General features: G+C 53.9%; 1 protein-coding gene across 1 annotated transcript in view; it reads left to right on the top strand.

Annotated features, from left to right (window-relative positions):
- The window catches only part of TMEM132C (transmembrane protein 132C), a 298,484-nt gene extending 285,644 nt beyond the window's left edge, over nucleotides 1-12,840 (top strand). Inside the window, exons 6-9 of the mRNA XM_025473591.3 lie at nucleotides 2,038-2,243; nucleotides 3,679-3,952; nucleotides 4,812-5,003; nucleotides 10,184-12,840. Coding sequence (XP_025329376.1) covers nucleotides 2,038-2,243; nucleotides 3,679-3,952; nucleotides 4,812-5,003; nucleotides 10,184-11,371 — 1,860 coding nt within the window. The 3' untranslated portion in view covers nucleotides 11,372-12,840. The remainder of the gene's footprint in view (nucleotides 1-2,037; nucleotides 2,244-3,678; nucleotides 3,953-4,811; nucleotides 5,004-10,183) is intronic.
- The last annotated feature ends 698 nt before the right edge of the window (nucleotides 12,841-13,538 follow it).

Below are 13,538 nucleotides of genomic sequence, written 5' to 3'. Positions count from 1 at the left end.
GCCCCGACAGGAGACAGATCAGCAAATTGGCAGTTATAGCTTAGTATATGGTAAGTGCTATATGAGGAGTCCACGTGTGAATTCATTAACTCCAAAATGTTATGCGAAACTGTATGTATATGCATTTCCGTAGCAAAAATTAGCTTGACATGTGTTCTCAAAGGAGTCAATGGCCCCAAAAAGATTAGGAAACACTGCTTGAGAGCTTTCTGGTAACTTTCAAGTAAATGTCTTATGTTTCCACTGCTCTTGGCTCCATCATATCTCAGTCTCCCTTCACCCTAAGATCCTTGTCTGGTTGTCTTGAAGCAGACATCCTCCTGAAGAAAGGCTTCTTCACTCATCTATCTAGCTGTCCATCAATAATCTATCCATCCATCTGTGTGTGTGTATCCATCTACCTGTCCACTCACCTATCCACCCACCCTTCCAGTCATACATTCATCCATCCACCCAACCATCCATATATGCATTCATCCATTCATCCATCTACCCACTCACCTGCCCATCTACATATCCAAACAGCCATCCGTCCATCCACCCACCTACCCATCCATCCATGCATCCATACATACACACATTCATCTATCCAGTCATTATCCACTCTGCTAGGTTCCTGCTTCATGAGCATCTGCTGTGTGGAACTGTATCAAAGATTTAAAAAGATGTGCTTCTTTCCTTCAAGGATTTCATAGCTTGGTGGTTGATCTGGACACACGGGGCCAGTATAAATCACATCCGACAACTTGTATATGCAAGACAGTCATGCCATTTCTTGAAAACACAAATTGATTTCTAGTCTCAATTTTCAATTCATTAAGGCTGCAGAACATAATCCCAGTCTAATTTTCAAAAGATGTAACTATTGCCAAGGCCTTGGGAGAGGGGGGCTTCCAGTCTTCTTGAGTGTTCTGCTTACAATCTCTCGGGGCATCCATCACCAGTCAGATACAGTCCAATCCCTGCTCATAGTGCTCCTTCAAGCCCACTCCCAAGGGACATGGGCATCTTCCTGCCACATGAGAATGGCCATGGGGCCGTGGGCAGATTCATCTCCGTAAGGGATTAGATTTTAGAACACATAGTCTTAATGTTCGCAGACTTTTATTCTATTTTCTATGTGTTTATATTGCTTTGTGCTCTGTCTCTGCTCTTTCTTGAGGCAATGATGTGGTAGGAATGGGAAAAGCAAAGGGAGGAATACAGGGGGAGGGACATAGGTTGGTAGTCACTAATGCGATGCGGCCATTCACAAGATAAGCAGTTATACTACAAATACGTAAATGATCCTGGGGGGTCGGCAAGGTGCCTGGCCAGGCCAGTAGGGAAGAAAGGGTGTTCTCAGGCAAAGGGAGCCTGGTGCACAGAGGCCTGGGTGCCTCAGACTGTCAGGGATGTGTATGATCAGAGGAGAGGGTGTAGGCACAGCAAGTCAGTCTCCAGAGGAAGGTAGCATGAACCCTTTAGATCCTGGGAGGCTGACTAGGGTGTGGCTCACTGTATGAGCAGACATCAGCCTGAGGAACAGACACTTCCAGTGTCCACTCAGAGCTCAGTCTCAGCTGCAGCTCTACACAGATTCCAGTTCACTCTGTGATTATACTACATTCCACCTCAAGCTTCTACTATGTACTATCCCAGGGTCTTTTCAGGTGCCATGGGCCTGTATCTCAGCCTGAAAGTGCCCCTAACACATAGGGGCAGTGAGAGATGGGAGCTGATACATAATATTCCTGCTTCCTACCCTTTGGTGACAATTTTGTAGGCTTTCATGAGGTTCCAGAGAAACTGATCCACAACAAAAAAGTAAAGAAGTAGCTTTCTGTTGACTCATTCTCTTTCTTTCTCACTCTGCTCCCTACTCGCTTCCCCCTGGAGCCATCTCCCAAGTAGACCAGATGCACAGAATCCTTGTCTTAGGCTCTGCACTGGGAAGACCCTAAATTAAGCATGTGTGTTTGCTAGAGGAAAACACAAATGGAAGAAGAGTGGTCAGTAGGGCCTGGTGACTTCTCCACCCCCTTTCTGTCTTTGCAGGTGTCTGAAAGATGTGACTACGTCTTTGTCAATGGCAAAGAGATGAAGGGCAAGGTGGATGCGGTGGTGAACTTCACCTACCAGCACCTGAGTGCCTCCCTGCACATCACCGTGTGGGTGCCCCGGCTACCCCTACAGATTGAGGTCTCTGACACAGAGCTGAGCCAGATCAAAGGCTGGAGGGTCCCCATTGTGTCCAGTAAGAGGTGAGCCCAGGATGGGAGATGCACCAGGGCCGTGATCCCAGCCGCTTTGTTGATGATGGAGCCAGGACAGGGCCCAGCACATGGTAGATGCTGGCCTGATTGTATGTTACATCTTGTCCAGCCTAACCATGGCCCAGGATAACCAGCCAGGCAGGAGGCTGAAAAATGGCAGGATCATCATCAACCCCAGACTGTGTACACTTTGGACTTGAGCTTCCTGTAGATGCTCCTGAAAGTGGCTCCCTTAGAATGTGACATGAGAGAAGTGATACATTTTTCTAGCCTCTCAGCCCTCAGGGAAATTTGAGTTTGGGGCTATTTACTCTAAGTGAAATAGTAGCTTCTTTTTCTGTGCTTTATGAATATCTACAAACTTGATTGGCTCTGTGCATATCAAATAACCGTATAAAACTTAATTGCATTCATATTGGACCATGGTGTCACCATTTGCTCTTAAACCAAAAAAAAAAAAAAAAAAAAAAAAAAAAGAAAAAGAAAAAAGAAAAAAGAAAGAAAGAAAAGGCTCTAATTTATTCTGTGTGACTCTGGATTGTCATATGGAGGAGTTGGGGTCGTTTCCTTGGTTCTGTGGTCCTCTGGTCAGGGGAATAAGAGTTGTTGTCACCTTCCTGGTCTCCTTCCTGGGATCTTCCATCTTGAATCCTCAGGGCTCCTTTCTGGAGTCTCCCAGGCAATAGATCTTCATTGCAAGGGGCAAGCCAGCGTGCACTCAGGGAGAGCCTCTCTACCCATAAGACACAGCATCTCCCTCTCCAAGGAAAACTTGAAGGAATCTGCCCCAGCTGGGCGGGGGGTCAGCCATGAATCCAGGCAGTCCTTCAGACTGTTAGATGATCACAAGTGACCCAGAGAATGAGTGTGCTCCACGTCCCTGGGGAGGGCAGACCTGAGACTTGCTGCCGCAAGGAGATTAAGAGTGCGTACACGTGGCACCTAGAAAGGCACGTCTACCCCAAGAGCATAGTACAGCTCTGTTCAATAAAACTGGCTGCAGTGGTGGAATGTTCTAGAACCACAGTGTCCACTGTAGCAGCCCCTAGCAGGTGGGGTTATGGGGCACTTGGAATATAGCTTGCGTGACTAAGAAATTTAAAGTTTTAATTTGTTTAATTCTTATTCATTCAAATTAAATTGTAAGTAGGTGTGTGTGGCTGTTAGCTATCATTTATTGGATTGTGTAGACTTCGTAAGTGTGAGCTCTTAAGCCTTTTGTCAAAGGATGTCTTTGAGAAGGAGAAGCCTAACCCTGTGTGCTGCCTGTGGTGGAATCAGCGCTCCCGCAGGGTCTTGAGGCTCCTGCTGGGACTGTTGTCTCCTGGAGGCTGCGGCAGGCACCTGCCTAGTCTGGCTTGCAGCTCCAGAGCATCTTTGGACCCATTCCTGGGACCTGAGGGCTTCTTCTCTTTCCCCCAAGGCCCACTCGAGAGAGCGAGGATGAAGACGAGGAGGAGCGGCGGGGCCGAGGCTGTGCCCTGCAGTACCAGCACGCCACGGTGCGGGTCCTCACCCAGTTCGTGTCGGAGGGCGCTGGCCCGTGGGGCCAGCCGAGCCACCTTCTCAGTCCCGACTGGCAAGTCGACATCACCCACTTGGTTGCAGACTTCATGAAGCTGGAGGAACCTCACGTGGCCACACTCCAGGACAGCAGGATCCTGGTCGGGCGGGAGGTTGGGATGACCACCATCCAGGTAGGAAGCCAGAGCTCAGGATTTCTGCATGCCCCGAGCTGAACACCATGCCTCACACTGGGGGAAGCTCACAAGAAGGGTCGGTCCCTGGCCCAACTTCCTGGCCCCCAGGATGGTGTCCTTAGGACTCCAGGAGATGAGCCTGGACCAGCTCTATGAGTCCCAATCTCCTTACAAACAGAATCAAGAAGGCTGTCCTACACCTCTGAGAACCCCACTCCCCCACCTTCCATGCTGCTCCTGCCCGTGGCTGGGGGAAGGAGCCTTCCTTCTTCCCTTAAAGCGTTTAGTCATTCTGCCATGGATTCATCCAACAAGCTCTCTTCAAAGTCCTACTACCTTTTGTTCAAGGAAATGCACTGTATGGTAGGATCTCAGATAAGATGACAGGGAGTGGGAGGGGCTTTCCTGAAACCCCTCAAGCTCTGCCGCACTGAGTGCACCTTCTGGGGATATCATTCTGGATCCTGAGACCACAACCATATGTGGAAACAATGGGTACATTCCCATCATTTCACCTGGAGATCTCAGGTGGCACAAAGTCAACTTCATGAGCCTGGCCCACAGGATGGCCATGCACAGTTAGCCAGGTTGTACAGTGTACAAGAGTGCCTCATCTAAACGGGAGGAGCCATTTCATTTTAAAAAATAGAATGGATTTTAATATTTATTGCAATTTTCCAACAGAACTAAAGTTTCTTGGGGAAAGGCAGCTTTATCTGATTCTTGCAAAGGCTTGCTACGGGCAGGTGCGTCTATAGTGGGATCCCTTAGCCCCATATTCTGGACCCAGGCCTGGGGCAAGGAGGAAGCAGTGCTGAGGGAGATTCCAACATTTGGGAATATTCTGTTCTGCCAGGTGTTGTCTCCGCTCTCTGACTCCATCCTGGCAGAGAAGACGGTGACCGTGTTAGATGACAAGGTATCGGTGACAGACTTGGCCATCCAGCTCGTGGCTGGGCTGTCTGTCACCCTCCACCCCAGCACGGAGAACAGCAAGGCCATCACCGCTGTGGCCACAGCTGAGGAGCTGCTGCGGACCCCCAAACAGGTAGGGACCCAGAAGCCAGAGGCGGAGAGGGGCAGATGAGCTTCTGTGCCTGGCTCCACAGGGAGGGCCTGGTCAGAGCAGCTGGACCACGTTCCAGAAGGCAGTGACAGGGGCTCAGAAAATCCACAAGACGACATCGTCTGTGTCCTGGGCTCTGTGATGAACCGGAGTGACAAGCTCGGTGGCTGAAAACAACACCCACTTAGGAGCTCAGCTCTGCGGGCCGGGAGCCCGGATGAGCTAGCTGGGCGCTAGGCCCAGGGTACCTGGGGGCCTGAGTCGGCGGCCGGGGCTCTCCTTGGGGTGTACTGGGGAGTTGTCGGCCTCCATGCTCCTCCTCTCCACAGTTCTGGGTCAGGTGTCTGTTTCTCTGTGGGCTGTTGTCCGGGGGCATCTCTCGGGATCCCAAGGCCCCCCGTGTTCCTTCTCACTTCCCACACCCACATTATCTTCAAAACCAGCAATGTGCATGGAGTCCTTTCATGCTTTGAATCTCTGACCTCCCGTCTGCTGCCATCTAGAGAAATCTGTCTGCTTCCAAAGGCTCCCATGACCACGCTGGGCTCACCCGGATGATCCAGGCACATCTCCCCATCTTCAGGTCAACTGCGCGGCACAACCTGGCATAATCACGGGAGCGGCATCTCATTACAGTCCCAGGCTCCAGAGCTGGGGGCAGGGCCATTCTAGGAATCTTGCCGTCGCTCACTGACTTTGCTCCAGGGCATCAGCGGGAGGGTCCCCATCTACCTCAGGCCCCCAGAGCTGGCTTCCCTCCATCTCCTGGGGGCCTGGTGTTTTCTGCTTTCTAAAGAGCAAAGTAAGGGGGCTGGAGAGGAAGTGGGGAGACAAAGCAGGGAGCAGGGAGCTTTTGCTGAGAATGGGTGATTAATTAGGGGCTGATGGGCACGACCGCCCCACTGGCAGCGCCCCTGCCCCCGTGCGGTGCCTCCATCTGCTCCCATCAGCCCATGGTGATCGGATGTCCCAGCACTGACTCGGGGTGGGGGCATGTATGGATGTGGTCCATTCTATTTTCAGACATGACTCATGAAAGGATGGCGCTCTAGCTTATCCCTGGGCGTGCGTGTTAAGTCATCTAGAATTTCTGATCCTTGGGGAAATGCGTTGGCGCTCCTGAGTAAGCCCCGGGTTCACCGCCCTGAAACGAGCTAACAGAGGGCCTTACCTTCATTCACGCACCGGGGTCAATGGAGATGGATTTGGGCAAGCCCACCGTGCGCTGAGGGCTTAATTCAGACTGTCTGCCGTTGGCGGGTGGGGGCTGTTTCAGGGGAAGTTCTTTCTCTGTCTAGGGTTTGTGGAGAAAAATGAATTCAGGAAGGAAGGTCAGCCACGATGAGCTCGCAGGCAGTGGGAACGGTGTTTCAATGTCAGCCCTTGGCGTGCGGAAAGCTCGCACCTTGGTCTTGATGGTTCAACCCTGAGATACAAAAGCTGAAAGATGTTTAAAGCTGTAAATATGAGGGCAAGAGGAGACACTTCCACTGTGCTTCATCTGTTTGAGGAAAGCCAGGACAGAGAAGTGAAAGGGGAATCCCTGGCATTCATGCTTCGGATCTAGGCTCCCGAGGGGGGCCCGTCTCATTGCGTGACTTGCCAGTGGATGTGGACAGAGGGGAGGAGGGTGGGAACCAAATTTCTGAGCTCTGCTGCCTGCCTTGCTTCTGATGCCCTGGGAAGGTGAGCCTGACGTGAGGATTCATGTTCAAATACTTAATTCGCGTGGTGACGGGAGCCCCGGTAGAGGAGTCGGGAAGTGCTACGAGGGATGGCAGACAGTCGAGTGTGTCCCCCGCCCGGCCCCCAGAGTGGGCTCCTGGGGAAACCTCCAGTCAGTGTCGACCAGGGGCAAGGGAACCCGTGGAGGGCTGCCTCTGCATGGACTTAATTCCTTGCACGTCTGGCTCCAGGCATGGCCACATGGGTTCCAGAGGCCAGGGCGTGCCCTCAGGCAAAACCATCTTGCAGAGCCGACCCCTGAAAGCCGAGCAGTGGGTGCCATGGGGGAGTGGAAGGCACCAACAGTGGGTGCCACGCCCTTCGCAGATCCCATGCACAATCCCCCTCACCCCTGCCCAGGCCAACGGCATCAGCGCTGGTCTGGGCTTTCAGGTACGGGTCCAGAGACCCAACCCAGGCTGACCCCAGCCTACGCCGGCATTGATCGGTTCGTGCCTGGAGGTTTGTCTTCAGGTCAAGCTAGATCCAGCTACTCACTGTCCCCAGAAACCTTCATCTTTATTATCCACAGTTGTTCTCAATTCTGGAAAAACTCCAGCCATGATTTCTTTAAATACCGAGTTCTCCCATCTGTTCCTTTCTGGAACTTGTCACCAAAAACTCTTACCTGTCCCTTGTTTCTTTCAACTAGTCTTTTGTACGTTTCTTCCTGTGATTGTGTTGTGGGTAAATTCCTTGGCTCTGTCTCCCCAGATGTGTCTAATCTGCTTTGCCCACGAGCCATTGGGTAATTCGTTTCCACTGAAGCATTTTTTGTTTGTTTGTTTCTATGTGGTTCTTCCCACACCGTCCTGATCTTTCCCCGCACAGCCGTGCTCGGCGTGTGGCATCTACTCTGTTCCATGTCCCATGAACTGTTTGTTTCATGGGCTGTTTTGTCGTTGTTGCTGGCTTATCTTATTTTATCATCTTTCTCAGTTGTTCTATTATCCAAAATCCTTGCTCTGCTGGTCGACATGAATGTTTTATGACTCCCTCTCATGGTAAAGCCTTCTCCTTCAGGATTATGAATTTTTTTTTTTTTTTGAATCCAGAGGGCCTCTTGAGCTGCGGCTGCTTTGCTTTACTCCCAATAGGAATTCTTTGCAGTGCTGCATTTGCATGGTCCCGCTCCACGTGCATCTGGTTGTTGGCGGCCATGCGCCATACAGGTCGGGTCACTGCAGACCCCACCCCACTGGTGTGTGGAACCAGTGGGGTTTTGATTTCAAGGGGACACATTTTCCCAGCAGGGCTCAGAGCACAAATAAGTATCGTTGCTCTTTCTGGCCAAGCAGGTAGGATTTTCTCATCCCCCTCTCGGCAGTCCTGGCTGTATGCAGAGGGTCTCATCCTATCTGACAGCCCCTGGGTGGGCATCCGGCTCCCCGCCACTGGCTGGCAAGCCTTCTGAGCAGTTCTGACACCTGCCCCCAGGCCACCTCGGTTACAGCTAATTATATGCACCCCTCTGGGATGCGTTTCCTCTTCACTTCTGATTCCTGGGAATTTGCATTGTTTTTGTTTGTTTGTTTGTTTTGTATATTTTTGTCTAGTTTTTAAGTGGTTGATCCTCAGACAGTCTACTTTGTTGTTGGAACATGCCCTTAAACAATCTCTCTCTCTCTCTCTCCATCATCTCTTCACTCTTCTCTCCCCCGTGCTGGTCTCCTGTTCCAGCAGATCCCCCCCACCCCACCCATTTGCAGGATGGCCACTATCATTACAGGCCTGCACCCCAACTCAGCAGCCCCAGGGAATGCAAATTTCTCATCTTCGGTTTCTGCCAGAGCCCAGGGAACCCCTCCCATCGGCCAGTCTCCATCCTAAGCCCTTTCCCGAGCCAATCACTGAGGACAGGATGGTGGAATATTCCGAGGCCAGGCCTTGGTCATGTGCCCGGGTCTGGCCCTGGAGGGGTCGGTCTAGCCCACCCTGGGCACACAGACCCTGAGTGGGGAGGACCTGGTTCCTCCCAAGGGAAGCTCATGTTCCAGCCCCTGCTGGAAAGAAGGGGTAGAAGACAGCCAAGCCACGTAGATGTCCATCTCAGATCCTGTGGCTGAGGTGTGCACACTCCCACTGGCAGTGTGGGAAACTGAGACCCAAAACGATCATTCTAAAAAAAAAAAAAAAAAAAAAAAAAGGACCAGGAGAAATAGTGGATGCATGTATTTATTTCAAAACTCATGTCAAATTCTCCACCCTTCCACATCATGCTCAGAAGCCAGGATAAGAGAGGACCCTGGATCCTTTACCCATAACAGATCCCCGGAGCTCCATCAGCTCTTCGCAGTCTTTCAAATGCCTGCCCTGCTCCTTGCTTCTCTCACAGAGGTTAGCCTGCACCCCAGTTATGGGAGTGCCCACGCCTCCCCTCCAGGCCTCCCACCACCTGCCCCCAATTCCAGAGCTCCCCGAGTGCACATCGCACACACACACGGAGCACACTCAGACCAGCGCAGACTTAGCATCCCCACCCACCACCACCAACAACCGCGTGTGTCTCCTCTCCCTTTCTGGCTCCCAGCCCTCCCGCAGCCCTCTGCAAGGCTCCTCGGTGTCTGGCATGGGCTTCTCACACACGTCACTAGATCCCCAGTCTTAGGTAATAGGCAAGAATTCCAGACACATCAAGACTGTCTCCATCCCCGGGCCCACGCAGTGACCTCAGAGCCACAGACAGCCAGGAGACAGGGCAGCCGTGGTGGTTAGGACTCAGGCCAGACCTCTGGACTCAAACCCCAGCCTCAGCACGTGCCTATGTGAGCTTCACAGAGGGAAGTGAGGAGCCCGCCCTGCAGAACAAGAAGTGGTGATGGTCACGGCATCGACTTGGGGTGTCGCTGTGAGGGTCAAGTGAGTCTGTGCACAGGTGACACAGAGGACAGCGGCAGGTTCCCAGGAGGCACAGCTAGCATTGCCCCTTGGCAGCGGGGTACCGAGGGTAGCCGCGTCCCAGCTCCCATACCCGTGCATGTGTCACCCGTCACCGCCGGGCAGGATGGACTTCGCGGGTGTGAGTGAGATCCTGAGATAGGGAGGTTATCAGGGACGATCCAGACCCGGTAACAGGCTGAACCATCGGGAGAGGAGGTGGAGGCATGGGAGCAGCAGCAGGGAGCATCAGGACTCGGCGTGGTGTCTCTGTGACTAGAGGCCACGGAGGGTCTCAGCCAGGGGTCATTGTGCGGGTCCTGGGTAAGGATGACGCTGGCGATGTCACCCCAGGTCTACACGTGTTCTTAAATTACAGTGATTCTCGTATCTTGATATAAAACCTGTGTGTCTTCTCCCCAGATTCATCAGCCGCCAAGTCTGGATCTGAGTCCAGCCTCTGGACTTTGGGTTCTGTGCTGGGAGGGCAGGCGGGTTCCGAAGAGAAGAGGCCTCCCCGCCCGCAGACGGTGCCCTCCTAACAGCCTCTCTCCCCGCAGGAGGCCGTGGTCAGCACTTGGCTCCAGCTCAGCGACGGCTCCGCCACCCCCCTGGACATCTACGACACCAAGGACTTCACCCTGACCGCCACCTCCCTGAACGAGGCCGTCGTGTCCACCCCCCAGGCCCGCTCTCCCAGATGGCCGGTGGTGATGGCCGAAGGGGAAGGCCAGGGGCCGCTGGTGCGAGTGGACATGTCCATCGCCGAGGCCTGCCAGAAGTCCAAGCGCAAGAGCGTCCTGGCCGTGGGTGTGGGCAGCGTCAGGGTCAAGTTTGGCCAGGGCAACGCCGACTCCAGCCGCGGCGCGGACGGCGACAGTGGCGAGATCAAGAACCACGCCAGCGACCGCCGGCAGAAGAGCCAGGAGCCCGAGGGGCACCTCCAAGGCAGCCCGGGGGAGCGCGAGGACGGCGCCCTGCAGAGAGGCGACAGCACGGCCAGGCCGCTCCTGGACAACAGGGTGGTGAAGAGCGGCCGGCCGGACGCGGGCAGGCCGTCCGGGGGGGACCAGCTGCAGAACATCCCCCTGGACTTCGCCAACTTCCCGGCGCAGGTGGAGCTGCCCCGGGCGGGGGGCGGCCTGGGGGCCAGCGACCTGGTGCAGACGCCCCGGGGCCTGAGCGACCTGGAGATCGGCATGTACGCCCTGCTCGGCGTCTTCTGCTTGGCCATCCTCGTCTTCCTCATCAACTGCGCCACCTTCGCCCTCAGGTACCGCCACAAGCAGGTGCCCCTGGAAGGCCAGGCCTCTGTGACCCACTCGCACGACTGGGTGTGGCTGGGCAACGAGGCGGAGCTCCTGGAGCACGCGGGCGAGGGGTCGCCACCGCAGGACGAGCACACGACTGTCCTGGACCGCGGGCCGGGCGGCAGCGACGACGGCAGCCGGCTGCTGCTCAACGGCGGCGCCCGGCAGCACGTGCAGGGCCAGGTGCACCGGGCGGGCTCGGCGGGCAGGCCGGCCAGGGACCCGAAGCTCGAGCCCCTGCATTCGCCCACCTCCAAAAGGAAGAAAGTGAAGTTCACCACCTTCACCACCATCCCGCCCGACGACGGCTGCCCCACCGTGAACTCCATCCTGGGGGGCGGCGGCGGCGAGGACATCAAGTGGGTGTGCCAGGACGTGTCCCCGGGCGCCCCCGAGGAGCTCAGAAACTACCTGGAGAAATTCAAGGACCCGGCCTAGGCCCCCGCGGGGCCTGGCTCCTCGCTCGGCTCCAGAGTGGGCTGGCCGGGGCGTCGGAGGGTCTGGCCGAGCGGGACGCACCGGGGCCGGCGGACCGCGGAGGCCTCCGAGCCGGGAAGGGCTGTGTGCCTCTTTTGCAGCAGCGGGTTTAGCAGCCGGTGACGGTGGAGTTCCCAGTCAGCGGAGCAAACTCCGGCCTGCACCGTCGGAAAGTGAGTCTATGAGTCAAAATAGAACAGACAAGCTACCAAAAATTATTTGTTAAAAAAAATGCAAAAAGACAAATAAAAAGACAAAGTGATCATCTCTTTATATTTCTAATAAAGGAGCAAAATCTACAGCGAGGGTCTGCCAAGGGACAGGTTCAGTGTTGGCTGGGCATCCCCTGGGAGGACTGCCTCGATCCTGGGTGTGGGGAGAGAGGGCTCAGAGCCCCAGTGCCTCTTGGGGTGAACCTAAGGGTTTTCCATCTTTACCTGATAATCTTCTGAGTTCCCATGCTGTCTCCCTCACACCCCATGTTTTCTTTCTGGTGTCCAAGTCCACTTGATTTGTATTTAATGTTTATTTCCGAGGGTCAAATGATATATTTTTCCTAAATTAAACGTACGTTATATTCCTATATGTTAGATGTATTCTTAGCAACAGTCTCAATTAACCCATCCTTAAAGTAGTAGGTTTGATGCTTTTCTCTATCCCTCCATCCTTGATGTTTGTTGAGGTTTTGCAATCAGAGGGGAGGAGGCGCTGTCTTGACCTGCCACCCCTGCCACCGTGGCCCCAGGTCCACAGCCAATGGGTGGGACGCTGCCTGAGGCTGCTCCAAGGGGGCGCAGCCACCTGCAGCCAAGCCCATGGCTGCATTGCTGGGAATGCGGGGACACTCCCACATCAGGGGAGGTCGGGTCCCTTCCACGTGGGAGAGGCCGTACCCAAGAATAATCTGTGCAAGCTCCTGTGGTTGATCTGTCACAAGACCTACTGATACTGAGAAATGAACCAAGGTAGAAACTGTTGGAGGGTTCCTGAGCTGTTTCTCTTGCTATGTGGGGCGGAGCATACCAGCATGAAATGACAAGATTTAAATCTATGTTAGATTGTCAACCAACTGTGGTTTTTAACAGCCTAATTGTGTAGCAGCACATTGCAAAATGCATTCATCCAAAGTCAATTGTATGTGGCGGAGCAGAGTATGTGTTGTGAACAGCGCCTCAGTGACTGCCGTGCCCCGGGCCGTGGGCGCCGGCTCGTCCTGCCCTCCCCGCAGGCGACGCTCGCGGACCTGGACGCCCATTGTTTTTATTTTTTTAATTACTAAAATCAGTAGCTAAGAAAGGGTCCTTGAAGCCTCGTAACCTTAGCTGGACCTTTTAAAAAGATATTTCTAGCACATATTATAGACGGACAGGAGCTATTTATTTATACCTGTGATGCCAGTTGTCATTAAAATGCTTTCCATGGCTTGACAAGTCCTATCTTGTGGGGTGTTTCTTTCTCACTTAACGCCTACTTCCTATTTCCCCGCCAAACGGACGACTTCCTGGAGAAGCCTCCTGTCCGCTAGGCTTGCGGAGCTGAGCTCTCTCCTCCTCTTGATTCTGGATCTGACGTGGAGCAAGTCCTGGGGGGCTCGTCCACCGTGCTGGGCCCAGCGCCTCTCCAAGCTGCTCACCTCCCGACCCGCCAGGAGGGCTGGTAACCCCCGGAGTGCTGCGCGGCACCCTATGAGCATTCCCGGCTGGCCCCAGGCCCCCCCGCTGTACGAGGAGGACGTGTCTCCACCGGGGGAAACAAGGTCTTCTTCTAGCTTGACTGTTTCTGTGTTTGTTGTTTGAGGTTTCCGTGGGATTGTTGTTGCTATTGGTTAGCTGGGGTAGAGAATTTTTTGGTAGAAGGTGAGGTGGTGAGATTTTTTTTTTTAATTTATTTATGTATGATAGTCACAGAGAGAGAGAGAGAGAGAGAGGCAGAGACACAGGCAGAGGGAGAAGCAGGCTCCATGCGCCGGGAGCCCGATGTGGGATTCGATCCCGGGTCTCCAGGATCGCGCCCTGGGCCAAAGGCAGGCGCCAAACCGCTGCGCCACCCAGGGATCCCGAGATTTTTTTTAAATAACAGTTTTATTCAAGACACGATGAACCATTTAAAGTACACAATACAATAGTTT

The sequence above is a fragment of the Canis lupus genome, chromosome 26 (assembly GCF_003254725.2).
Source record: "Canis lupus dingo isolate Sandy chromosome 26, ASM325472v2, whole genome shotgun sequence".
Lineage (NCBI taxonomy): Eukaryota > Metazoa > Chordata > Mammalia > Carnivora > Canidae > Canis > Canis lupus.
Note: the sequence above shows the minus strand (reverse complement) of the source record. Positions and strands in the feature narration are given on the sequence as shown.